The sequence below is a fragment of the Folsomia candida genome, unplaced genomic scaffold (genome assembly GCF_002217175.1).
Source record: "Folsomia candida strain VU population unplaced genomic scaffold, ASM221717v1 Fcan01_Sc016, whole genome shotgun sequence".
NCBI classification, from domain to species: domain Eukaryota; kingdom Metazoa; phylum Arthropoda; class Collembola; order Entomobryomorpha; family Isotomidae; genus Folsomia; species Folsomia candida.
The window spans coordinates 70,991-98,824 of NW_019091208.1; the positions used below are offsets into that span (position 1 = coordinate 70,991).

Consider the following 27,834-nt stretch of genomic DNA (forward strand, 5'->3'; position numbering starts at 1 on the left):
TTTACCCTCTGTTCAAATTGGTCCTTTGTTTCAAATTTTGTAGCGTTTTCGATATTTTTGGACCCTGTTCAGCCCGAAAGTGTCCATACATACAAAATACCTTACCTAAGACCTCCAAAATTGCGTTCCAAAAAATCGTTCAATATGTATTGGAATTTTGGGCGAAATATTATAAGTTCTATAAGAAGTACTTTTTTGCAAATATATGCAGAGCTAAATATTTACATAATTTGTGTTTCTCAGACTTCAGGTGTATCTTCAAAAAAATCTTTTAAAATTTTGACAAACTTTTGTTAACTTGTGTTAGCAATGAAGAAATTTCTAAACCATTCCGTATTACACACCAGAACTCTCAAACCTAGTAACAGATTTTACAATTATATCCTTATTTTGGACATTCTTGACGATCTTAGATGTTCAAAATTCCAATTATTAATACCCCGTCTCCAGTACAGACAGGGCAAAAGTATATTAGCCAGTAAAATTATAATATAAATTCTTAGATTCTTATCAAACACTAAATTATAGCGTCGTTTTTCAACATATTTACTTAATTGTAGGATGACGTTGGCCAACCTGTTTGATGGTATGATTCAATTGACAAGTTTTGCGGAAATAAAAGTGGACTTCTGGACTCAACTTTTGCTCACTTGCTCAACGATTTTGGACTTTGACCGGATTTGTTTGATTGACCCTTCGTCATTGGTAATTTTGAAGAAATATATGCATTTTTTAAATCCAACTACATCAAAAATATTTATCTCTGAATTGCGCATGAATGTAGATATATTAGTATGTATGTAGTTTTCCTGTATGTATGAAATAAATATTCATATGCTTGCCTGTGTAGGTTTTAAAAAATTGCGATTCACTGTTTGAATGCGAACCTTCCAAAATTGTGTTTGGGAGTGGATTGTTTATTTTCCAACCTAGCATGGAGGCTACTGGATACCTGTTTGACCGTTTGACGAATGGTAATTTATATTTCTATTGTTGGCAACGACTTTACATTTGTAATGAAACACAAATATAATTGCAGAGTTTGAATCTGAACGCACATTTCATAAACAGAAAGATTTACTGGTCAACGAGGGCGGTATACATGAAGCAAAAATTTGTGGCTGACTTGACAACCGGAGACACGTGAGTATAATTTTTTATAGTTCATAATTTATGAAGGACGATTTACATAATTATCAATTTTAATTAAATGTATAACCACGAATTATTAATTAGTAAACTTGAACCATCAACAAAAATTGCGTTTCTCGGAGAATCCATCAACCCAACAACGGATAGAATGAAGGTAAAAAACTTTAAATACACGTCATAAATTTCTGGGATGTACATATAAACGTGTTCTAATAACTAGGACTTGTTTGATTTTCGAAACAAAATTAAACAAATGGCCTACGCCAAACCGCAATGTGAAACCGAGCCCATAACCGTGATTGGAATGTCATGCCGAATGCCAGATTCTTGCGGCGTGGACGAATACTGGAAGACATATTTGGACGGAAAAAGCGTCATTCGGCCACATCCTGATGGGCGTTGGACCACCGAGCAAATTGGCGCAATGGGAAACATTAGAATCGAGTGCGGCTTTGTACCTTGTTCCGTGGACGAATTTGACGGTGATTTTTTTGAAATGAGTCCAGTTGAGTGTAACTTCACTGATCCACAACAAAGATCATCAACCGAAGTTTCATGGGAAGCACTAGAGGATGCAGGAATTAACCCGCAATCTCTCGCTGGTAGCATGACCGCCATATATTCCGGATGTTGGACACAAGACTACAACGATTTAATACAAAAATTTGCACCTCCGTCTACCGGTGAGCTAAGATGGTATATGGGAAACAGCTACGCAGCAGGAGCAGCACGATTAGCACATATTTACAAGGTTAGAGGCCCTAACCTGGGAGTTGATGTTGCGTGCTCTTCTTCTTTTGTTGCGGTTGGCCAAGCAGTACATGATCTAAGACGTGGGGCTGCCAATCTTGCAATCGCGACTACGGCAAATCTCATAATCAAACCCACCTACCAGAATGACGTCGTCTTATCAAAGGACTCCAGGTGTAAAACATTTGATGCCTCTGCCAACGGATTTGCGAGATCGGAAGGTGTTGCTGCTCTTATTTTGAAGAGATTAAGTGACGCAGTGCGAGATGGGGACCGGATTCATTCAATTATTATGGGGTACGGTGCAACACAGGAGGGTGAAACCAAAAGCGTAGGAACACCAACGGTTGAAATGGAAGCTTTAGCAATGGAACTTTCATTGCGGGATGCAGGAATGAAACCCGAACAAATACAAGTTGTGGAGGCCCACGGGACGGGTACAGCTAAGGGAGACCCACTTGAAATTAAAGCAATATCAAAGGCATACTCCGCTTCGGGTAGAACTGATCCACTAATCATAACGGCCGGGAAAGCAAATATTGGCCACACATAAAGTGCTGGTGGCGTTGCGGGTTTAATAAAGATCACAATGGCCATTAAGCATGGCCTGATTCCAGTTCAAATTGGGATCCAGACCTTAAATCCAGAAATTGATTTGACGTCTATTCCGGCCATTATACCATTAGCTGGTAATATCCCTTGGGGCACTGCATTTGATCAACCGAAAGTTGCGGGAATAAATTCATTCGGCTTTAGTGGGACTAACACATATATTATTTTGCAAGAAGCTCCCAAGTCAATATATAGTACATTTGGTTCAGTCATGAAGAGCAATATTATAACACTTTCTGCGAAATCGGCCGAGGCTTTATCAGAACTTGTTGACAATTACAAGACCCATTTGGTGTACAACACAGACATGAGATTAGATGATATCGCCTACACAGCTAATGTTGGGCAAGCCAAATTTTCCAACAGAGTTGCAATAACTGCTAGAACCAATGAAGAATTGGTACACAAATTGGATGCGAAAAACTGGTCATCCGGAATTGCAAAGAAACAACCAAAAATCTGCTTCCTATTTCCAGGACAAGCAACCCAATATAAAAGAATGGGCAGCCAACTTTATGACACCTTTCCAGTTTTCAGAGTAAGTTCATTCTCCTTTGAGACTGGCAGTCATATTTCCATTAGCTCAAACAGTGTATCTTACTTATTTACAGGAATATTTTGATTTGTGTTTCCAAACAATTCTCAATATGTATGGACTTGACATCAAAAATGCACTTTATGGAGAAGAAGTAACACATGATAATCTCAAGCAAACAATGCACGCTCAGTGTTCTATTTTTTCAATTGAGTATTGCTTACAAAAATTATGGGCTTCACTTGGGGTGCATCCAACAATTGTTGTTGGTCATAGTTTGGGAGAGTTTGCTGCGGCCACTGCCGCTTCATTAATAACTTTTGAAGATGCACTAAAGATAGTGGGAGGGCAATACAAGCTAGTTGAGACCCTCTCGCGTGGAAAAATGTTAGCTGTTAGCGCTAACAGTGAAACATGTTTAGCGCTAGTTTCTGAGTTCTTGAAGGAGCGACCAAGTGAAAGTACAGATTGGATGGACATTGCTGCATACAACACTGACAGACAAACTACCTTATCCGGACCATTTCTTGTAATAGATGAATTCGCAATATTTTGTCAAAACAATGCAGTGAAAGCTACCATCTTAGATGCTTCCCACGCATTTCATTCGAGAGCTTTGGATCCCATGTTAAATAAACTTGAAGATATTCTAAAGACCATAAAACCAGAGGTGGAGAAACCCAATTGTAAATTCATTTCTTCGGTGGATGGTACCCTCAAGTCAGCTTTAACTCCAGAATAATGGATTTCTAATTCGAGAAACGCTGTCCAATTTATACAAGCCACGAACGCTATCGAAAAGCAAATCCTGGAGGATGATTCCGGTGGTCAATACATCTTCCTCGAAGTCGGTCCACATCCGGTCCTTTCAGGCTTGGTTCATTCAAATTTATCATTTGCTCCCCAATGCATCAAATCCATGAGGAGAGGTGGCAACGAGCTTCAAGTTTTCCTCGAGGCTGTTGGTGACTTATATGTTCAATAGGTTTCAGTCGACTTTGCAAATTTTCATCGGGTTCACCAGGCCAAGAAAGTTTCCCTTCCATTCTATCCCTTCCAGCGAAAGTCTTTCTGGTTCCCTTTCAAATCTCAAGCTGATTATTCCTCGTCTGCAATGAAGGGCATGTTGCATCTTCCTGTGGGTAGACTGTTAGCACAACCTAAGACTTCGGAAATGAATGTAAAGAGATACGAAAATATTATATCGGTTGAGTCCAACAAATGGATACGAGATCATCGTATCGGGCAGTTTACAATAATTCCAGCCGCAGGGTTTTTAGAGATGACTTTGGCTTCGCGTTACCTTTCACTAGACAGCAAAATTTTGACCATTTCACAATTGATAATTTTACTGTCCGAAACCCGGCCTTATTACGACAAAGGCAACAACGTATCACACCGTGTTGGAGGGCAAAATGGTCAAAATTTTCAGCCTTGTGGGTTACGATACATAGGTACAACATTCAGAAGGGACAATTACCGAATCTGGGTCACAGAATTTAAATAGTGCTAAGGATCTATTTCTACTAACTGAAAATAAGGACACACCGTCATCAATCTCAATGGAGGAAGAATACAAAAGCTCTGCCGTGGATGGATATAATTTTGGACCAGCATTTATAACCATTACGTCTCGATGGGTTGATGAGAAATTAAACGAGTATGCACAATGCAAGCTTGACCAAACTTACGTTGGTACTTCCAAACAAACAAACCTGTTTCTCTTGTTGATTCACTCACTAAGTAAATTTTTGATTTTTCAGATGGGAAATTTATAGTACATCCAATTGTGTTAGACAGTATGGTGCAGTTTGCTATCATGTCCGTGAGAAAAAAGTCATCCTTCGATGGTTTAATTTTGCATCCTGTCGCAATTCGACGTCTAACTGTTTACAACATGAATATCAACGAACAAACTGATTCGCCTTTACAATTCTACCTGAAAAAATTTCACGAAACTGAAGCAATACATTTATACCATTCTACGGGCAAGCCCTTAGCATCCTTGGAGGGAATTGACCTTCTTTCAACCACATTGTCCAATCTGGACGAAAAGCTGCACTCCAGCCTCAATCGGACTAAACGGTGCCCATTGTATGAGTTGGAGTGGCCCGAAGATTTAATTGCAGGACCAGTGTCTAAGGCAGTTTCGTCAGAAGGCGAGAAACGCAGAAATTGGCTGATATTTGGATTCCGTAACACCTTCACAAATGATTTAATCCGACAACTCCACACATCTGGTGATAGTGTTACATTAATTACAACAGGATCAGAGAAAAAAATGTCAAGCCATAATGTTGAAACCATTGGCGAAAGCAAGGAGGCATTCCTGAACATTCTGTCACAGTTTCCCGTTACCTACGGGATAATCTTTGCATGGGGATTGAAAGCTGTGGTGGAGAATTCCATAATTGATAAATGGTTTTATCTGCTTCAAGCAATCGCCTCAACACCAATCAATTTATCGCAGTTATTGCTTCTAACCAAAGGCACACAATGTGTCTCAATTAATGCGGAACAGTACGAGAAAAAACCAACGGGCGCTTTACTTGTAGGAATGCTACGTTCTTTTAAATCCGAAAATCCAGTGCCAATCTGCAAACCAATAGATTTGGATCCCAGAGAGGGCAAAGGCGTAGAAAATATTATAAACGAGATTGACGAATTCCCAGGTGCTGATAATGGCGCAAATTGCATTTGCTACGCGGAAGGAATTCGACTGACTCAAAAATTGGTGGAGCTTAAACCCTCAAATTTTCTTCAGTCACCATGGACTGACAGATTCCGTCTGCAACTTCCAACGTCAAATCAGGTGTCAGATCTAAAGTTCATAGATGTACCTCGAGTTGTTATTTTGGGGGACCACGAACTGGAAATCAAGGTGAATGCTTATTCACTAAACTTTAGGGACGTCTTCGCAGTGCTAAAACCATCAGAAGCCTTTGCCAAAGAAGATATTGGTGGATGCGATTTTTCAGGGGTTATTTGTCGAACTGGGAATTCCGTATATAAGTATCAAATTGGGGACAAGGTGTTTGGAGTCCATAAACAAAACGTGGCGCTATCGTCACATGTTATTACTACCGAAAATGTAAGCTGTCAACCTGGAAAAATTTGTTCCAAATTTTAATCCCTTCTTAATAACGGCTTGGTGTTTAAATTACTATAGATGGTATCTAAGTTACCAAGGTTATTAACCCATGAAGAAGCGTCGACCTTACCAACTGTTGGCTTGACCGCATATCTATGCCTGCACATTGTTGCAAAGATGAAGAAAGACGATACAATCCTAATCCATACGGCTTCAGGAGGTGATGGATTGGCCGCTGTGCAATTGGCAAATAGAGTTGGGGCAAATATCATAGCCACGGCGGGAAGTTCGAGGAAACGAGCGTACCTGAAGCACATCATTGGAATAAAGCATGTATTCAACTCGAGGAACTTGTCATTCGAATCTGATGTTAATTCTGCCACCGGTGGAGCTGGAGTTGACATCGTTTTTAACTCTTTAACAGGACCCGGATTTAAGGAAGCGTCTCTAAATTGTCTCCGGAACGGGGGCAGGTATGCGATCTCATAGCCATACATGTCTTGCTGTTCAGTTTTTAATTAATTTTTCAGATTCATCGAAATGAGTAAAATCAACGTTTGGACAGAAGAAGAGTGTCTCTTACTTCGGGCGGATGTCAAACATTCCATTGAAGATGTTTGGTGTTCGGCCGAGAATTCAGCCCTGAATCTAGAACATGTAGCAACAGAATTATTGCAGCCTTTACCATACATTTGTTTCAATTCCCAGCAAATTGTAGAAGCAATGCATTTCCTCGAAAAGGCTATGCATGTTGGGAAAGTAGTGGTTAGAATGCCTAACAAGGAAAATACGCTATTTAGCGACAAAAGTAGCTACCTCATAACAGGAGGTTTTGGCGGCATAGGATGGGAATTGATGAAATGGATGTTGTTAAATGGGGCAAATCAGATTGTGCTAATGAGTAGAAATATTCCAAGCTTGGAACGCCAGGACGAGATTAATGATCTTAAAAATCTGGGTAAGTTCATTTGGTATCGGAATGTGTTGAGTTATTTATTCTTTATACATTAAATGAGCACCGCGTTAATTTATTTGGTTAGGTTGCAATATAATTTGGAGATGCGGTGACGTAAGGAAGCTGTCTGACTGTGAATCCATATTTTGCTGGATAAAGGAGCAGTTTCCACAATCACCAGTTAGAGGGATATTTCATTGTGCTGGAGTTTTGTCGGATGCCGCATTCGTCAACCAGACAAAAGAGTCATTAGAAAAAGTTCTGGACCCAAAATTCCATGGAGGCTGGCATCTTCATGAACTTTCAATACATTTAAATCTCCAGCATTTTGTACTTTTCTCTTCGATTTCTTCACTAATTGGAACCCCCGGGCAGGGGAATTATGCAGCTGCTAATGCATTCTTAGATGCGCTCTCCCATTTCCGACACGCTCTAGGCCTTCCAGCTATTTCTTTGAACTTTGGTCATTGGGGAGAAGTTGGACTTGCTGCGGGACAACATATTTCCGGGCTTCACCCGATATCAACCAAACAGGCTCTAGATGCTTTAGGAGTTGCTCTTAAATCAAATTCTAATCAACTTTGCCCAGTTGCTATGAATGTTCCTAAATTGGTACAACGAATTCCTTGGATCGAAAACTTTTTAGGAAATATCCTGCAATAAGAGGGAAAAAATAGTCGAAAAACTGCTGGGTCAAAGAAAGTTGATCTAGTCACCTCTGAAATGTTTTGGGCTGAGATTGAAGACTGCAATGAAGAAATTGCTCATTTTTCCGTCGTTCGAAAACACATGGAAAAAATTGTATCTTCGGTTCTTCAACTGGATAAAAACCATGGGATCAATCGCAAATTTTCAGAGCTAGGATTGGATTCAATAATGATGATTGAGATCAAAAACCATACTTCCACCTTACTGGGTGAAAAAGTTCAGATAAAGATTAACGATTTTTCTGATAACGAGGACCTTGATAGTCTCGTCAAATACATCTTCATACTTATCAAACTTGAGTCCACCCCAAAAGAAGCTGACCAGAAAAAGGGAGTAAATAATCCGCTCGAATAAATTCTACGATTATGCTGTAAAAAATTTAATTATTTCTAGAGATAAATACGGTTGCAAAAATACTTTAGAATGACGTTATATTAGTTACAGCACACAATTATGTAATCAAGTTATAAGTAATTAATAAAAATCATTTTCCCATGAAATTAAATTATATTTCTTTTGTGAACACTTATTTGGTTCAGTAATTAAAATACCCCATCGGTGGTATTTAAAATTGAAAATATCTAAGATACAGTAGATAGTAAATTATGGGCGATTTTCAACCAACAACGGTCTATTGACTTGCAATTTGGAACATCAATGCTTCATATAAAAATACAGGTCGAGTTTGTCGATGTGCGTGTAATATCCACTCGGTCGGGAGAACATATAATTCTACCCAAATCTAGCACTTAATTTATGCACGGCCCACAACTTCTTTGTTCATGAAAAATGTGGAAGGTATAATAATTTATAATTGCTTTACAACATGCATACCTCGAGGTGGGTGTGGTTCAGTGTGAAGGTTCCCAAAAGGTAGGCTGAGTAGAGTAAGTCGACGATACAGAGATTTTCCGGACCCAGAAAGACGATCCAGATGAAATGGTGCAACAACATGAAGAACGCATCCGTCCAGGCATGTGACTAGAGAAGGTAGCGTGGGCAGAGGAAGCTAACAGTTAAATTGGACAAACATTTAAAATGCAGAAATAATTTGTTCAAAACGGTTTACGCTTTTACCCTAGAAAAAATCTGAGAACAAACTTAAAGCAAAAAATATATAAAATTGATTTTCTTGGTTATTTACGTAATACTGCATTTGGTACAATGACAAATACGTGCATATGGAAGTACTACCTTATCAGAGTGAATCCGATCTAAATAAAAAATGGGTTACCCGTATTTTATGCGAGATTATGTCTTACATATTAAATAATAATAATTTCTACATACTAGGTTACTAACAATGGAACGTTTTTCGCTGTTTGAGCAATTTTTTTCTTACTTTTTCCTCCATGGGGTGAAACCCAGGGAGGAATGCGAACTTTGACCCCAACTATTTTCCTTCAAAGGGGCCATTCAACAGAAAGATTAGTGTCATGTGAGTCCTAATTTTTGTCTTGATTTTTTGACATAAATCGCTAGTCGATCCCTGTGTAGCTTGAAAAAAAGTTCCATTGTAGGTCATGTAACGGATCAATCCGGAATTGAAAATCACAGGTATTAAACTAATACGTTCATATGTACATATGTATGTACATTTAAGTACGCACTTTATCACTTTATTACTTAACTAAACTATGTGTGTACACTTCGTGGTAGTCACCGCATTCGTTGTAGGTATTTGTATATTTTTAGCAATTGGCTAAAGTTTACATATTCAACACTAAAAGTCTGTATCGCCAAAAATGAGCATATGTAATGGGCATACATATGTAATAAGATTATGAACATTACAGAAAAACGACTACATAGCACACATCACACATTTTAATTTATGTATAAACTAGCCTATAAGCCCGTCCTGAGGACGGGCCCCACGAACTCTTTCAACGTCGCTATGGAATATTTTCGACTTTGCTAAAGAATTTTTCAATGTTAAGCACATTTTTTGGTGTTGCGAAGGAAATTTTGTACCTTGCTAAGGAATTTTTTATATGTGGCCAAAGAAGTTTGTTTATGTTGCTAAAGAAATTTTTTTTATGTTGGCAAGGACATTTTTTATCTTGATAAGGTAATTTTTTTATGTTGCTAAGGTAATTTTTTTATTTTGCTAAGGTAATTTTTTTTATGTTGCTAAGGAGTTTTTTTATGTTGCTAAGGAAATTTTATTATGTTGCTAAGGAAATTTTTTTATGTTGCTAAGGAAATTTGTTTACGTTACTAAGTATTTTTTTACGTTACTAAGGAATTTTTTTACGTTGCTCAGGAAATTTTTTTGTGTTGCTAAGGAAATTGTTTTACGTTGCATAATCATATCCATAATCATATTGATAATCATATTGATAATCATTCATATTCATAATCATATCCATAATCATATCCATAATCATATTCATAATCATAATCAGAAATTCAGATCCCTTCTCTGATTGGTGGACTCAGAAAGCCAGCAACCAATCAGAATGCAGGAATGTCACGGAAAATTTGACGGGACGGACTTTTCTAAATTATAATGTAGATAATAATTTATTCAATGAATAATTCTTAGAAGGCTCATGGCCCATAGAATTACAAGTTAATTCTCAGCATGATTCAGCAGTATAACTTAATAGGAAAATATATAAGGTTAACAGGCCGGTGACAGTGTTTACTTTACAATATTTTTAAACTCTATTTCTTGAGTAAATTGATAACTGTGAGGCTATCTACTTATTGTATACCGTAAATACTCTATTTATAGCCGGGGCTAAAATCCAAAACTGATGGTCACGGACCCGGCTAAAATTAGAGACCGGCTATAATTAGAGACCCGGCAAAATTTTGTTCCGCCCAAAACTTTAGATTTTACAAAATCCTGGTAAGTCAATTTGAGTTTTCTTATTTAACAGGATCTGCCATCCGTAACCCATTCATTTTAAATCTACATATTTAAAGGAGGTTTAGCAGTTGGTTTTAAATTTTCTGTCATGATTATATCTATTATTGACTTGAAATTAATGGGTACAAATTAGTAGGTCAACTTATTTGTTGATCAGCATCATGTGCAACATTTTTCTTGAATGGGCTATGAACGGGGACACAGCGGACAAGACAGGCCATAATTAGAGACCCGGCTAAAATTGGGGACCCGGCTAAAATTTTGAAATCTTGGTCTCTAGACTAGACCCGGCCTGTTTTGGGATACCCGGTACCCGGCCGGGTAAACTTTACTACCCGGTCTACCATGCCGGGTAATTTAAATGTTCAATTTTTTGCAAAACCTTACACTCTTAGCAACTTGGTAAAGAATTCCTAATAAGCGTCTTTACCGAGCTCTTGGTAATTACGCGTCCTACAAAAAGTATACGGGATTATTACCGTATCAATACCAAACGGGTAACTAGCCTTCCACCGCAATATTTTAAGCTATCTTTATAATTTTGGTAATAAATTTCTACCAGCTGGTAATAATGTCGTTCAAACTTATCTAGCACTCTTTACCATAATTTTAATCAAGTGCAGTACAAATTTTTTCCGTTGTGGTGCTGATGAGATCTACATTTTGGTGTAGTTTATTACCACAGAGGTAAGAATTTTAATACATTTTGTATGAATTGTGAGACATTGCAGCGGCGCTTTTTACAGTTTTAGTTTCCGCTCAGCTCAACTCAAGTCAACATGCCGAAATAATCCCCGTGTCCAATTCCAAATTCTGCATGTGGGAAAAACTGATAAAAACCTTTGGAAATTAAATAGGATTTTAGGAAACAGGTAAATATAAAATTATCATAGGTAGGTTCGTTATCAAGATGGTGATCGAGCACCATCTTAATAGGAACGAGTAAATAACAACCTTATGTTTATTTTTTCAGTGAAACGAAAATTTGAGTTGGAAATCGGAGCAGAGATTTTTCTGCAAGACGACCAATGGGGCGGAGATCGACGACGAAGTATTCCTATCCTTGCTGAAAACCTTATAACCCAAAACTTTGAATTCTTTGTCAAAGGCGAAATACAAACCGAAGTAAAATTGGATCCGGCCTGTCCAGTTTCATCAATAATTTACGGTCAGTAATTTATTAAGCTTAAATTATTTCTAGTCTGCAACATATTATATCTTTCTAGTTGCACGTCCTGATGAGACGTCGATATCCAGTAATGGTTTCCGAAAAACCCAAATTTCCAATGAGGTTGATATTTTCAGTCAGGTTACAATCATTTAATGATATTCTTAGATATCCGAAATCCGAAAATAATTATATAAAATTATTTTTAATTTTTGAAGATTGTAAACGCTGCAACGACTGAGAGCGCCGAAATTTCCGTTTAGTAGCAGAGTGCAATCAGAAAAACTGCTTCGATAAACCGTCGTCGACAACTTTAGTTAATGAATTGGTTGCGTAGTTATGTAATTGAGGTGAACGTTTGAGACGCTTAAGAATTCTTAATATTTAATAATATATTTAATTTGACCAATTAAATTTCAGACTTTCTCCTACAACCTCCGACCAGAAACACTAAACAGCTGTAATAATTAAGCTACTGCCTTCATTGAGATGTTGTAAGTCAGGGGACGGTCTGGTGAGTGAAAATTTCGTGAATTATTTAAATTTGCTCTTGTATTGAGAGTTTCTAAAAATTGTGAATTTTTAATCTGCAGGACATTTTATTTAATGACGTCAACCGATGTGGACTCATCCAAAATCGACGATTTATCAGAATTTGAAGGGGGAATAGAAGAATAAATATGTAAATATGTATATGTATGTATGTAACTCAATAGTTTGCATTATTCTTAAATTTTGTAATTATGTAAGTATGTTTTAAAATGATTTTACAACGAATATAATTGATTAAAAGATTATTGTAAAGAAAAGCAAAAAATCTATTCTTTTCGGTGGAAATCTGCACAACATTTGGTAATAATGGGGTATACGTAATGCAAAGCATTAATACCGGTATGAATAGCACACCGTATACAAAGTGGTACGGTTTATTACCTGGCGGTAGACATTTTACAACATATTGTAGTACATCTGTCATACATCATGGTGTTAATTTTATCCCGAAAAGTGTTCTTTATTACCACTTCGGGTTCAATCAATTTCTTTACCAGCCGGTGGTTATTATTACCGTTTCTGCAGAGTCATATACGTGTGCATTTTGGTAATGATTTGGTAATGATTTTATTTAGAGTGTACAAAAAAATTATAATCCGATGAATTTAATTTTTGTCCTTGGTGTAAAATAATATATTTTGAAAAATTGCGTACAAACTAGGTCAATTTTTAGGTGGAAATTATTATCCAGATATTAAAATTACCTTGGGCGCACTCACGTCAACCCTTGCATACATATCTCCCAGATTAAGCATGGCAACATAACTGGCGATATGTTACGAAATTTGAGACATTTCTCAAAGCTTTCGCTAGAAAACCATTGGTTTTGCAAATTTGTCCAGCAATTAAGCACATTATAATTTAGCAAACTCATCAGAGGTCGACGCCGCCGACCATACGCCGCCGACGCCGCCGACGCCGGTACTATTTTACGCGCCGCCGCCGCCGAAAAATTTGATTTCCTATACCTTCAACATTGCGACGCCGCGCCGCGCCGCCGACACCGCCGGAAAATCACCAAAACCTGGCGCCGCCGCCGCCGAAAATTTGTCGGCGTCGACCTCTGAAACGCATCCTCCCGATTATCAGCGAAAAATAGTTAAAAAATCCATGAAAATAAGATCAAAATAAGCGTCTTTAATAGATCTGTGAGACTTTCAAAGTGATATTTTGCGACTCCCCTCATGAAACAAATTTTTTAAGCTGCACAAGTTTGCTAACTGGGTGGCGATGATTAATAAGACATTGTCGTGAGTACGCTCAGTCTGTACTTTATATTTGTTTTTAACTTCCAACTTTTTAAAACTGGTAAAAGTGTTGCAAATTCTAGAGAAAAGTGGAATAACTCCCTTCATTTTTAATATATAAATATTACACGGCCGGGTAGCCGGGTACCCGGCGAACATTTTAGGCCCGGTACCGGGTAGTAGCACTACCCGGGGCAACCCTACTCTAGACCCGGCTATATTTGGAGACCGGCTATAATTAGAATAGGGCTATAAATAGAGGTTTTACGGTATTTGTGTTTTGCCACTATTCAGTTATGTACTTAATCTTGTTACCACTTGGGAGATTAATTATTTGCTATATTAATTAGTTATTTATTTATCAGCTGAGGGAGCTGAGAGTCGTAGCTGAGAGTGCATAATTCTGCGTGTGTGTGTACATAATCCTAATTTTCGAATTCAATTTTTTGGTAAACCAATTTTTCCTTAATTTTATTCAACAATTAGCACATCCTTTTCTAAACCAAGCTCATTTCGCCTTCGTTTTTCATCATATTAATCTCACCAATTTCATTAATCTCACTTATCACATGATCAATTACTCTTTCCAATTCATCCGGTCCAGAGAATATGGTTTTATCAGCCGTTATTGCAACCCCCATTTTCCCATTATAACTTATATTTATAATTCCAATGAAGCACGATCCCTGCAGCAACCCAGCAATTGGCACGACACGCTCGACCGGATTGCCGCATAATTCATATCGATTCTCCTTAAAAGTGGAAAAGTTGGAGTGAAACAAGGTTCCATAGTTGAGAAGGAAGAAATACTTCCGGAACGTTCCACTAATGAGGCCTAGCCCTCTGTTAAATGCGACACCTCCCACGAGAACGGGCGAGTTGAATAGGTGACGAAATTCGTCAGTAATTTGGGTCAATCTTTGATCAATCTTTCCCTCCGAAAGCGGCATTCTCATTGGGACTGCGATCCTAAAAAGCAATAATAATAAGAATTGGCCTTTTCACCTTCATTCATTTGACTGAATATGATGAATGACTGTGAATGAAAGGATTTTTCAGCCCGTTCATTCTTGACCCTGTGCTAAACGCAAGGGACGAAGTAAAAAACTACACTGCCAATATTTTGTGGATGTTATTGTTAGCAGCGGATGTATGTACTACCGCTCGGGTAATAGTTGACCACCGAAGGGTAGCAAATAAATATACAGAGGCTAAATCCTGCTCAACCTCCAGTGTCAACGCTCACCTCCACCGGTAACACTTATGTCAAAAGATTATTGAGAGTGTAAATATATTTTGTCATTAACCTCTTAACGACGAAGTACACAAATTTGTGTAATATTTTATTTTCCGTTGACGACGGAATACACAAATGTGTGAACTGCATAAATTAACCTGACACCGAAATTTCCCCAAAATTAGAGTATTTCGCAGATATCTTGTGGAAAACTCGATGGTAAAACTGGATTTGTTTGATATTTTTCTTCACAAATTTTAAAATTTTCCTATTAAAAATTGGAATTTTCGTGTTTTTCGTCAAAGAAAAAACAAAAATTTGAAACCGGCTAAAAATTTTAATTGGTTGCTATCAGGTGCAATTATGAAATAAACAACGTACCGAACATGGCAAGGAAAACCCCGGGGTTTTGCTTTTGAAAACCCATACAGCGTGGTTTTACCAGGGTTTTGCGGGTAGTCGGGGTCGTCGGGGTTTTGGGGGCAAACTGAGTCAGTGTCTCATGTATTAAGTTCAGAAATTAATGAAAAAAATCAGTTTTTCAGTAATGTCGCAACAAAACTGCTTATTAATTATATGTTAATAAGTAATTAATTTGTAGAATTGCTAGTAATGCAATGCCCTGTTATCATATTTTGTAAAATTTGAAAACCCCGACTACCCGTGGGTATTGCTCAAATTTGCTACCCCGAAACCCACCAAAACCCGCAATACCCCAATACCCCCAAAACCTGGGGTAGCACAGGCCCGTAGCGACGGTGGAGAAACGTGGAGAGAAACTCTCCAGGCCGTACGCCCCGAGGGGCCGTACCGCCGGGTTCCACAATAGAATGTACAGGATAAAATCAGGGTTTCAAAGTTTTTCGGGGGAAAATTAGGCCGTACCACGGCCAAACTCTCCAGGCCGGACGAAACGTCGCTACGGGCCTGGGGTAGCATACCCTGGTACCGAATACCACCCTCAAACACAAATAGTCACCCAACTCTGATATTGAAATACATAGATATTTCTACGTACATATTATTCGTCAAGTTTCCAGGATGACCGAAAATACTTGGCAGAACATAAATGGCTGTCGCATCTCGACCTAAATTTGCTCCTCTTTCCTTCAAAATTTTCCTGACCGCGCCGGCCACCCCGGCGGACAGGAGGGACGTGATATTGGTCCTGGTACGGCGGGAAATCCCTTTAAGTTTGGCCATATCCATGGCGACGAGATTTTGACACCGGACCATTTCCCGACTCGGCTTGTCGATTCCTTCATTGTCGAAGGATTCCTTCATTTCGGATGAATGACTGTGAATGAAAGGATTTTTCACTCGTTTCAGTTCTCCCCTTAGGTTGAAACATGGGGCGAAGTGAGGCATGAAATCCAATGAAGTGAAATAAAATGAATTTGAATGAAAACTATTTAATGGGAATGAAAATCTCCAATCAGAAATCGGGCTGACTGAACTTAGATTTTGAATGAAAACTAGGTTTATGAACAGGTACATACACATGCCTTCATTTCGAACAATACCTGAGCAGATTCGAGCCCATGCTTTGCAACGCGCGGAATATGGTTTCCGTCGGAGTTACGAATATCAATTGCAAGCAGGTCCAAATGTTCCACGTAATTTTTGAAGGTTTCAAAAACTTCATCTCCTTTTCGGAACTGTTACCGTCAAAAAATTCATTGTACAGCGAGAGACACGCCAAACCGTCGGCCAACGAGTGATGAATTCTCCAAACCAGGACAGATTTTGTGCCATATTTGCTGTTGGAGTAGTTCGGCAAGGATATCATTTCCCATAGCGGGCCGCCTTTTTTGAACGGTTTATCCGGGAGAGAATCCAAATAAAGCTGGACTTTTTCTGGGTCGGATTCTTCATTCGTTGTGACATGTTCGGAAAGTTGGAAACTTTGGGATTTCTTCCAAAATAAGATGGACATCCAGGAATGCAGGCTGCACGTCAGTTCCGGATACTAAGTAAAATGGAGAACGTGATTTAAATCGATCTGAGGAAGTATGAACGAAGAAAATGAAGTATTTATGAATATTTTGAACATCTCTGATTTCAGCAGTGCATTAGTTATGCGCCCCAGATTTTGACCGTTTTTAAGGAGAAAGTCTAACAGACGTTCAGAAACATTGGCACTTAGCCAAATTATGTTATAAAAATCACTTCGATTCTTCTCAAATCTGCGGTCTGGAATTCTCAAATAAATTCCCAAAGTTGAGAAATTATTAGAAGTATGTCAATTGTTCGTGATGAGTTCATCAAGTTCTACTCGATTTATCAGTTTTTAATCGAATAATAAAATTACGTACAATTTTCACAACACTTTCCATCCTGCGAATTACTTGACTAGCTTCGTGTCCTTCCTTCAAATAGTGTACGATACTGAGGGTACAAACAGGTTTTCCGTAAACATCGTCCCAACCAAACGCACCACTACAGATGTTGAGGGGACGATAAATATCGCTTTTAAACGAGGCCAGAAATATGATAAGTTTCCGGTATAAAATTAATGGAAATATTACAAGTAACAAAATAAATGGAACGATCAAAATCAGAATAAATATTGAGGTGAGAAATAACCAAAAGTTTCTGAATTTTGAACTCATTATGGAAGATTTTAGTTCATAAGGTGGCGATGAAATCTGAATTAGGTGTGCTGTGAGGCATCGACTAAATTTTGAGTCTTAGGGAAATACATGCAGTTTCACACCTGCTTTAATTTAAATTTAGTTAAATTCATGCACCCACGAATATCTTTTATTGTCAAGATTAGATTGTTTTCACGGATATACATATGTACACAACTCTTAGACGAGGACATGTCTGCATTTAATGTTATGCATGACGAGTTTTGACACTTATAAATACTTATCTGACACTTCCTTCGGGTACGTCGTAAAATTACCTGAGGTGTTTGCTTTTGTTATCACATACTGAGGTACACAGGTTTTCACACAAAACTCAGATGTGACTGTGTGTGGACGAGGTTAAACGTCATAAGGTGCACATACCTTTTACTTGGCGGCATTTTACATTATACTATCCACAGTTGAAAAATTTAAGGGATTTTATGCAGAGAACTGGCTGGATTTCATGCAGAAAATGTATGCCGAAACAATTTGTGCACAAATCATCCAGAATTATGCAAATTGTGCTAAAACTTTTTGCAAAATATACCTATCAGAAGTTTTATGCAGAGTGGTTCATACTTTTTCTACACAAACCTTTGTTCCGAGCTCTTGTGCAGAATTATGTCAAATTCGGCACATGATTTTCACCCGGGTGAGACGCTACTTTATCTAGAATATGTGCTAAAGTGTGGTTGCACAAGGCTTTGTTTGTGGAGCCGAGCTGGTAAAAAAAAATCTGGGTTTAAGATGGTTTGCGCCCACACAGCAGGAAAATTATTTTTAACCCAACCGTTACACAGGTCGTATTTTGGATATGACGCAATATTTTAGGATTTCCAGCAGGTAGGAAATTCCATAAACTTGAATCATGAGACCACCACATATGTAAATATGTATGGCACAGAATCTGTAATGAGTAAGTAACGAGACAGTGATTAGATATCAAAAATTTCACTGTTACGTAGTCCACAGTGTTCCACGTGCATGCATGAAATTGGGGAACATGCATTTTAAACTGAAAGTAAAACTTAAATATGCATGAAATCACCCACCTTTCCTCATATCTGTTGAAGAATTTAATTTCCATTCAAAACTCAGTCGATTTCTGACCAAAGACTTATGGTCCGCTGTTTTAACCCATTTCATTTCACTTCATTTCTTACTTCGCCCTTCGTACTTCAACAGGATGAAAAGTGAGAGGAGTGAAAATTCCTTTAATTTGCAGGTTCGTTCATTAATTTGAAATGACGGAATCATATTCCAGTCTTTCATACGAATGACTGGAAATTCATTTTGATTCATAATCAGTTAAATGAATGAAAGTTAACAGGTACTGTTTTTTCTGTGATTGGAAATAAGTTTGCCCGTGAATGTCGTGCATTATTCTGTGGAGTGGGTAAAAATGCAAAATATCAAACGTCCAGAACCCGATACGCATATGGATGATAGAAGTCACCTTAATTAAGATAGTACCTTAAGTCATAGGTGCATTCAAAGATAACAATATCAGCGTTTCCGCTCGGCTTCAGGTACATAAATTATGATAAGTTTTCATGTAATTACTTCCAAAATAAAATTCCCAAGTTTTCCGGGAGTCAGTATCTCAACCTTGGGAATCTCAATAAAAGGTGGGAATCTCACTTCACCGTCGCATTCTTGCATTTGCATATTTCATTTACCTCAAACTTTAAAACCTTCATACCAATTTCGTTTCTCTTTTCGACAGAAATATAAGAAACTAAAATTTCTTATAAAAATGGGGAAAGAAGCGTACGCAACATTTCCACGCAACGCGGACGAGGTGGAAGACGCCTTAATCTTGCTGAAATCCATCAAGGAACAAAAACCTTTAAAAAGGTTTTGGTTCTTTACGATTCCAAGATTGAGATGAGCTCCTGGTAAGTGTTGCATTCATATTCAGGGTAGGGAAAATCCCACGGTCTTGCTATTGAAAACCAATACCCAGGGGTTTTACACGTAGGCGGGGTTTGAGGGTAAACTGGGTCCGACTAACATATTCATTTGAAATCATTTGTGCAAACAAATTGTTTTTTAGTAATTTTGCAACAAAGCTCCTAATTAATTAAATTTTACTAACTAATTAATTTGTAGAATTCTTGCCCTGTTACCCTAGTTTATTAAATTTGAAAACCCCGATTACACCGACTACAAGTGGGTGTTGCTCAAATTTTCCATCCTAAAATGCACCAAAACCACAATACCCCAAAAACCTGGGGTACCATTCCCTGTTCATATTCATCTTATTTACTTTTAACCTGTCTCCAGCGGGGATATGACTAATGTTAACGGCAAGTACAGAGAAGTCGAGTGCTACAAAAGTTTTATGAAGCACTGATATTATGGCATCGATTTTTACCATTTCTTTAACCTACTTGTAGGACAAAGTTGGCCAACCAGTTTGATGATATGATACATCTGATAAGCTTTGCCGACCTAGAACTGGATTTTTGGAGCCAACTCCTGCTCACTTGCTCGTCGCTTTCGGACTTTGACCAGATTTGTTTGATTGACCCTTCGGCCTTGGTAGTTATGAGTGTTTTTTTACTTCAACAATTCCAAACATACGTTTCAACTGAATAAATTTGCACCTGTTTACGTAGGTTGTGAAAAATTGTGATTCACTATTTTCCTACGATCCTGCTAACATTGTTTTTGGGAATAGAGTGTTAATTTTGAAACCCGGCACGGTCGAAACTGAGTACCTGCTTGATTGTCTGAAGAATGGTAATGTATATTTCTATGGTTTGAAACAAATTCATATCCCAAAATACAAATGTAATTGTAGAGCTGGTGTCTGAGCGCACATTTCATAAACTGACAGATGTGTTAGTTAATGAGAAATGCGGTATACTTGAAGAAAAAATTTGTGGCTGACTTGAAAAACCGAGAATTGTGATTTTTGTCAAATATATTTTGAAATTTACGAATGACAATTTATTCTAAATTATAATTACATATTTAATTAGTGAACTTGAACCATTGACAACGATTGTGTTTCTTGGAGACTCTATGACCCCATCCATGGATAAAGTGAAGGTGAAAGGTTAAACTTATGTACATACAATGTGATAATTGCAGTGGTATGTAAACGTGTTTCGTTACCTAGGATTTGTTTGATTTTCGCAATAAAATTAAACAAATGCCCTACTCTAAATCGGAAAGTGGTGCAGAGCCCATCGCTATTATTGGAATGTCGTGTCGAATGCCTGATTCGAACAACGTGGAGGAATACTGGAAAACGTATTTGGACGGAAAATGTGTCATTCGGCCCCATCCTGATGGACGTTGGACTACCGAGCAAGTTGGTAATGTGGGAAAGAGTCAAATGGAATGCGGCTTTGTACCGTGCCCAGTGGAGGAATTTGACGGCGATTTTTTTGAAATGAGTCGAGCCGAGTGTAACTTCACCGATCCACAACAACGATTTCTACTTGAAGTTTCATGGGAAGCACTGGAAGATGCAGGAATAAACCCGCAGTCTCTCGCTGGTAGTATGACCGGGATTTATTCCGGATGTTGGACGCAAGACTATAATGAACTTATACAAAAATTTGCACCTATATCTACCGGCGAACTGAGATGGTACATGGGAAACAGCTTTGCATCAGGATCCGCACGATTGGCACACATTTATAAAGTACGAGGCCCAAGCCTTACAACTGAGGTTGCCTGTTCTTCTTCATTTGTTGCAGTAGGTCAAGCGATACAAGATCTAAGACGTGGGGCGTCCGATCTTGCAATCGCCACTACTGTAAACCTTATTATCAAGCCTACCTTCCAGAATGACGTCATCCTATCAAAGGACTACAGGTGCAAAACATTTGATTCTTCTGCTAACGGATTCGCGAGAGCCGAGGGCATTGCTGCACTTATTTTGAAGAGACTGAGTGACGCAGTAAGAGATGGAGACCGGATTCATTCAGTCATAGTGGGGTACGGTGCAACACAAGAGGGCGAAACCAAAAGCGTCGGAACGCCAACGGTTGAAATGGAAGCATTAGCAATGGAACTTGCTTTACGTGATGCAGCAATGAGGCCCGAACAAATCCAAGTTGTTGAGGCACACGGAACTGGAACGGCTAAGGGAGATCCGCTTGAAATCAAGGCAATATCGAAATCATACTCCACCTCGGATAGGGCAGATCCCCTTATCATAACGGCTGGGAAGGCAAATATCGGCCACAGTGAAAGCGCAAGCGGCATTGCCGGGCTAATAAAGATTACAATGGCCATGAAACATGGCCTTATTCCAGTACAAATTGGGATTCAAACCTTAAATCCAGAAATTGATTTGACAACTATTCCTGCCATTATAGCTTTAGCTGGTCGTGTGCCTTGGTGTCCTGGATCTGATAAGCCAAAAGTTGCTGGAATAAATTCATTCGGGTTTACAGGGACTAACACACATATTATTTTACAAGAAGCTCCCAAGTCAATATATGATAATACATTTGGTTCAGTCATGAAGAGCAATATTTTAACACTTTCGGCCAAGTCGGAAGAGGCTTTGACAGAACTTGTCGAAAATTACAAGACCCATTTGTCATTCAACTCGAACGTGAGATTAGAGGACATCGCCTACACGGCTAATGTGGGACGAGCTAAATTTTCGAACAGAATTGCAATCACAGCCTGCAACACCGAAGAATTGAGTAAAAAACTCGATGAAAAAAATTGGTCGTCTGGAGTTGTACAGAAGGAACCGAAGATCTGCTTTCTATTTCCAGGACAAGGGAGCCAATATAAAGGAATGGGTAGTCAGCTTTACGACACCTTCCCAATTTTTAGGGTAATTCCATCTTCTTGATAAACATCGTCATGCTAACTACAACTTAACCTACTATGCTTTACTTATGTATTTCTAGGTACATTTTGATTTGTGTTGGCAACTAATATCCGAAATGCATGGACTTGACATCAAAGATGCTCTTTTTGGGGACGGGATAACAAAGGGTCACCTAAATCAAACACTTTACTCTCAGAGTTGTATTTTTGTAATTGAGTACTGCCTGCTCAAATTATGGGCGTCACTTGGGGTGCACCCAACTATTGTGGTTGGTCATAGCCTTGGAGAGTTTGCTGCAGCCACTGCTGCCTCATTAATAACACTTGAGGACGCGCTAAGAATCGTTGGAGCACGTTGCAAGCTAGTCGACACACTCCCAATTGGAAAAATGTTGGCTACTGGCGCTGACGGCGACACATGTCTAGGACTAATTTCAGAATTTTTGAAGATACGACCTACTGCCAGCACAGATTGGTTGGATATTGCGGCATACAACTCCAAACACCAAACCACTATATCCGGACCACCTTCTGCTATCGACGAATTTGCACAATTTTGTCGGAACAATGGAGTGAGAGCTACCATCTTAGATGCCTCCCACCCATTTCACTCGAGAGGTATGGATCCTGTTTTAAATGAAGTTAAAGAAATTTTAAGGACCCTGAGATACCAAGTTGCGTTAGAACATTGCAAATTCCTTTCTTGTGTGGATGGTACTCACAAATCAATTTTGAGTCCAGAATATTGGATTTCCAATTCGAGAAACCCTGTGCGATTTATCGAAACCTCGAAAGCTATCGAAAATGTCATAATGAAAGATGATTCTGTTGGACAGTACATCTTCCTCGAAGTCGGTCCACATCCAGTCCTTTCTGGCATAGTCCATTCAAACTTATCGTTTACTCCCCAATGCATCAAATCCATGAGGAGAGGTGGCAACGAGCTTCAAGTGTTTCTCGAGGCTCTTGGTGACTTATATGTTAACGGCGTTTCAGTCGACTTTGCAAATTTTCATCAAGTACATCACACAAAGAAAGTTGCCCTGCCATTCTATCCATTCCAGAGAAAATCATTTTGGTTTCCTTTTAAGTCCGAAACTGATTATTCCCCGTCCTCAATGGAGGACATGATGCATCCTTTATTAGGGAGACAGATAGAACAACCTCAAACCTCGGAAATGAGTATGAAGAGATTTGAAAATAAAATATCAGCTGATTCAAACGGATGGGTAGGAGATCATCTCATCGGACCGGGTATTATAATGCCAGCCGCAGTGTTCCTAGAGATGACTTTGGCGTCACGTTACCTGACACTAGATGTTGACAGTAGAAAATATGATCACTTAAAAATTAACAATTTTAGCGTTCAAAACCCCGGCTTTCTTACAACAAAGGGAGTTAATTATCATACGGTATTGGAGGCCAACCTGGTTAAAATTTACAGCCTGGTTGATAAGGATAATTGGATACTACATTCACAAGGAACAATTGACGAGTCCTGGTCGCAGGATTTGAATAGGGTAAAAGATCTCATCCCACTATTTGAAGACAAAGATACACCGTCATCAATATCAATGGAAGCAGTCTATGAAAAATTAGATGTCGACGGATATCATTTTGGACCATCCTTTCTAAGCATAACTTCTCGATGGGTGGATCAAGAATTAAACCAATACGCAAAGGTCAAACTTGACCAGACCGACTTTGGTAAATCAGTACTTAACAAATTTGCTTGTGGGCTGATCACTGTTTACAATTTACTAATTTTACAGATGGGAGATTCATATTGCATCCCGTTGTATTAGACAGTGTGCTGCAGTTTTTCAGGATGACTATGAACAATGTACCCGAGGGAGCCATCCTGCTTCCTGTTGGAGTTCAGCGTCTCACTGTTTACAATATGAAACAAGATGACTCGCCTTTACAATTTTATCTGAAAAAATGTCATGGGTCAGAAGCAATACATTTATACAATTCGACAGGCAAATTATTGGCATCAATGAATGGTATCGACATCCTTCGTACTACTTTCGCCAGTTTGGAGGAAAAGCTGCATTCTGGTTTCAATCAGATTAGGCGGTGCCCACTATATGAATTGCAGTGGTGTGAGGATTCAATTGTAGGACCAGTATCAATGCCAATTTCGACAGAAGGGGGAAAACAAAGGAGGTGGCTAATTTTTGGATTGCATGACACTTTTACCAAAGATTTAATTCGAACACTTAGCCTGTCGGGAGAAACTGTTGCATTAATTACAATGGGACTAGACCAAATAATTTCAACCCAACATGTTGAAACGATGGGAGACGGTATGGAGACATTCCTAAACATTTTATCCCACTTTCCCGCAGCCGACGGAATAATCTTCGCGTGGGGATTGAAGTCCGTGTTAGATTTGTCAGTAATTGAAAAGTGGTTTTACCTCCTCCAAGCAATCGTCAAATCTGCGCTAAATTTATCAAAATTAGTTCTTCTAACGAATGAAGTAAAATGCGTTCCGATTAATGCTGAACAGTCAGAGAAACGACCAATCGCCGCTGTACTTCTAGGAATGTTTCGTTCATTTAAATCCGAAAATCCTATTCTGACTTGTAAATCAATTGACCTGGATTCGCAAAATCAAAAGAACATTGAAAATATTATTCACGAAATTTATGAAGATCGAAGTGCTGAAAAGGGTAGTAATAGTATTTGCTACCGGGATGGGGTTCGCCTTACTCAGAAATTGATGAGGCAAAAACTTCCCATTTGCCTCGATTTGCCAAAAACGGTCAGATTTCGCCTACAGCTTCCAACATCACATCTGATTTCAGATCTTAAATTTATTGGCATGCCACATCTTGCTGATCTGGCGGAGAACGAACTGGAAATCAAAGTGTATGCATATTCTCTAAACTTTCGCGATATTTTCGCAGTTCTAAAACCTTCAAAATGCTTTGACAAAATTGATGTTATTGGAAGCGATTTCTCTGGAGTGATTAGCGGAACAGGAAATGCGATACATAAATATCAAGTTGGGGACATGGTGTTTGGGTATCACAGCCAAAACGTGGCACTGTCTTCTCATATAATCACCACTGAAAATGTAAGCATGTTTAATAATATCACGCAAATTGTATCCCCTGCTAAAAATTACTTCGAAAAAAAATTAAAAACATTACTGTAATTTAAATTACAACAGATGGTTTCTAAGTTACCAAAGTCCTTAACCCACGAAGAAGCGTCGACATTTCCAACTGTTGGCTTGACCGTATATCTATGCCTGCACATTGTTGCTAAGATGAAGAAAGGCGATGCAATCCTAATCCATGCAGCTTCAGGAGGGGTTGGATTAGCCGCTGTGCAATTCGCAAATATAGTTGGAGCAAATGTCATAGCCACGGCTGGAAGTGCGAGAAAACGAGCGTACCTGAAGCACATCATTGGAATAAAGCATGTATTCAACTCGAGGAACTTGTCATTCGAATCTGACGTAAAAGCTGCAACCAGTGGAGCAGGGGTCGATATTGTTCTTAACTCTTTAACAGGACCAGGGTTTAAGGAAGCTTCCCTAAACTGTCTTACGAAGGGGGGAAGGTAAATTCTTGTAAACAATGAGGGTATTCATTATTTCTTCGTATCCGTAGTATCGTAAAATAGTTTACGAAGATAAAACAAGGGGTCAGCTTTCGTAAAAATCGTAAGCATAGTAACGCGATTTTCGATGACAAAATCTTACGACGCTTACAAAATCTCGTAAGCGTCGTAAGTTATTTTACGATACGAAGAATACTAAGGATACGAAGAAATAATGAATACCCTCAATAAATTTTTAAAGTTTATTTACAGTTTTTTAGATTTTAACTTATTTTTTAGATTCATCGAAATGAGTAAAATTAACGTGTGGACAGAAGAAGACTGCCTTTCACTTCGACCGGATGTCAAATATTCCATTGAGGATTTTACTTGGTCAGCCGAAAATACAACACTAATGTCTCACCTAGAAACCATAGCAACGGAATTATTGCAGCCTTTACCTTACACTCCCTTTGATTCCAAGGAAATAGTGGATGCAATGCACTTCTTGTAAAAAGGTAAACATATTGGCAAAGTAGTTGTTAGTATGCCTGACAAAGGGAATACACTATTTAGTGACCAACGAAGTTATCTCATAACTGGAGGATGTGGCGGAATAGGGTGGGAATTAATGAAATGGATGTTGTTGAATGGGGCAAATCGAATTGTCCTGATGAGTAGAAATATTCCACCGTTGAAACGCCAGGGCGAGATTAATGAGCTGAAAAATCGTGGTGAGTTTCGTAAAATAAAGGAATACAAAAAATAAATTTATTATATTACAAAATTGTTAAATGATTTATTTAGGCTACAATATCGTTTGGAGATGTGGCGACGTAAGTAAGCTGCCTGACTGTGAATCTGTATTTTCCTGGATAAAGGAACAATTTCCTCAAGCACCACTTAGAGGGATATTTCATTGTGCTGGAGTTCTGTCCGATGCCACATTCCTCAACCAGACCAAGGAAACTTTGGAGAAAGTTCTAAACCCAAAATTCCATGGTGGTTGGAATCTTCACAAACTTTCTAAACATTTAAATCTCCAGTATTTTGTACTCTTTTCGTCGATTACTTCATTAATTGGAACCCCTGGGCAGGGGAATTATGCAGCCGCTAATGCACTCTTAGATGAACTCTCCCACTACCGACACGCCCAAGGTCTTCCAGCTATTTCTTTGAACTTTGGACACTGGGGGGAGGTTGGGCTAGCTGCGGGACAACATATTTCCGGCCTTCACCCGATGTCCACGAAACAAGCTCTGGATGCCTTAGAAATTGCTTTAAAATCAAAGTCCACTCAACTTTGCCCAGTTGCGATGAATGTTCCCAAATTGGTACAACGAATTCCCTGGATTGAAAACTTTTTAGCAAATATACTGAAATCTGAGGGTAGCCAAAGCGGTAAGACTGCATTGGCAAAGAAAGTTGACTTCGTCACCTCAGAAATGTTCTGGATTGAACTTCATGCTTGCAAAGACGAACTTGGTCGTATTTCCATCATTCGAAACCATATCGAAAGAATTGTGTCATCAGTTCTTCAATTGGAGCAAAATAGTGGGATCAATCGTAGATTTTCTGAGCTAGGATTAGATTCATTAATGATGATTGAGATTAAGAACCAAACATCAACTTTACTTGGGGGAGTCGTTCAGATGAGTATTAACGAATTTGCTGATAGCGAGGACCTTGAGAGTTTGGTTAAGTATATATTCAAACTGATCAAACCCAAATTTTTGCCAGATTAAGGTGACCGTGAAAAAGAGAGTGAGTAATCCAGTGGCGTACATTTGGAAATAATTTAGCTATGCTTAAAAAATGTAGCATTATTTCCAAAATAAACAAATATCCGTTAAAAAATTTTTCCAATTACTTAGGTAATTGGACACCTAAGATAATCTACAGCACCAAATTGTGCGAAAAACATTAATGTTTTAAAAACGGTTTACTCTCGT

General features: G+C 38.6%; 3 protein-coding genes and 2 long non-coding RNA genes across 6 annotated transcripts; all 5 read left to right on the top strand.

Moving 5' to 3' along the window:
- The first annotated feature begins 1,380 nt into the window (after positions 1–1,380).
- Positions 1,381–4,324, top strand: LOC110856432 (6-deoxyerythronolide-B synthase EryA1, modules 1 and 2). The gene is made up of 3 exons (XM_022104915.2): positions 1,381–2,444; positions 2,520–3,052; positions 3,126–4,324. The coding sequence occupies exons 1-3, from the start codon at positions 1,406–1,408 to the stop codon at positions 3,789–3,791; spliced, it is 2,238 nt and encodes a 745-aa protein (XP_021960607.2). The 5' UTR covers positions 1,381–1,405; the 3' UTR covers positions 3,792–4,324.
- Positions 4,325–4,850: 526 nt separating this feature from the next.
- Positions 4,851–7,758, top strand: LOC110856433 (mycolipanoate synthase). The gene is made up of 5 exons (XM_022104917.1): positions 4,851–6,140; positions 6,219–6,613; positions 6,671–6,797; positions 6,849–7,098; positions 7,181–7,758. The coding sequence occupies exons 1-5, from the start codon at positions 4,851–4,853 to the stop codon at positions 7,756–7,758; spliced, it is 2,640 nt and encodes an 879-aa protein (XP_021960609.1).
- A 3,313-nt stretch (positions 7,759–11,071) lies between these two features.
- LOC118437826 lies at positions 11,072–11,518 on the top strand. The gene is made up of 3 exons (XR_004836396.1): positions 11,072–11,178; positions 11,274–11,368; positions 11,428–11,518. It is a non-coding gene; the product is annotated as an uncharacterized LOC118437826 (long non-coding RNA).
- A 193-nt stretch (positions 11,519–11,711) lies between these two features.
- Positions 11,712–12,305, top strand: LOC110856501. Of its 2 annotated transcripts, none has more exons than XR_002548575.2 (4): positions 11,712–11,849; positions 11,908–11,990; positions 12,068–12,199; positions 12,270–12,305. It is a non-coding gene; the product is annotated as an uncharacterized LOC110856501 (long non-coding RNA). The 2 variants fall into 2 exon arrangements; XR_004836394.1 differs by having other exon boundaries at positions 12,068–12,165; positions 12,270–12,301.
- Positions 12,306–19,277: 6,972 nt separating this feature from the next.
- On the top strand, positions 19,278–27,627 carry LOC110856434 (phenolphthiocerol synthesis polyketide synthase type I Pks15/1). Its single transcript, XM_035857056.1, has 13 exons — positions 19,278–19,378; positions 19,808–19,834; positions 19,921–20,065; positions 20,143–20,266; positions 20,328–20,367; positions 20,509–20,578; positions 20,649–22,331; positions 22,408–24,034; positions 24,100–25,412; positions 25,509–25,903; positions 26,183–26,392; positions 26,459–26,616; positions 26,690–27,627. Exons 1-13 carry the CDS (start codon positions 19,278–19,280, stop codon positions 27,625–27,627), a joined length of 6,831 nt encoding a protein of 2,276 aa, XP_035712949.1.
- The last annotated feature ends 207 nt before the right edge of the window (positions 27,628–27,834 follow it).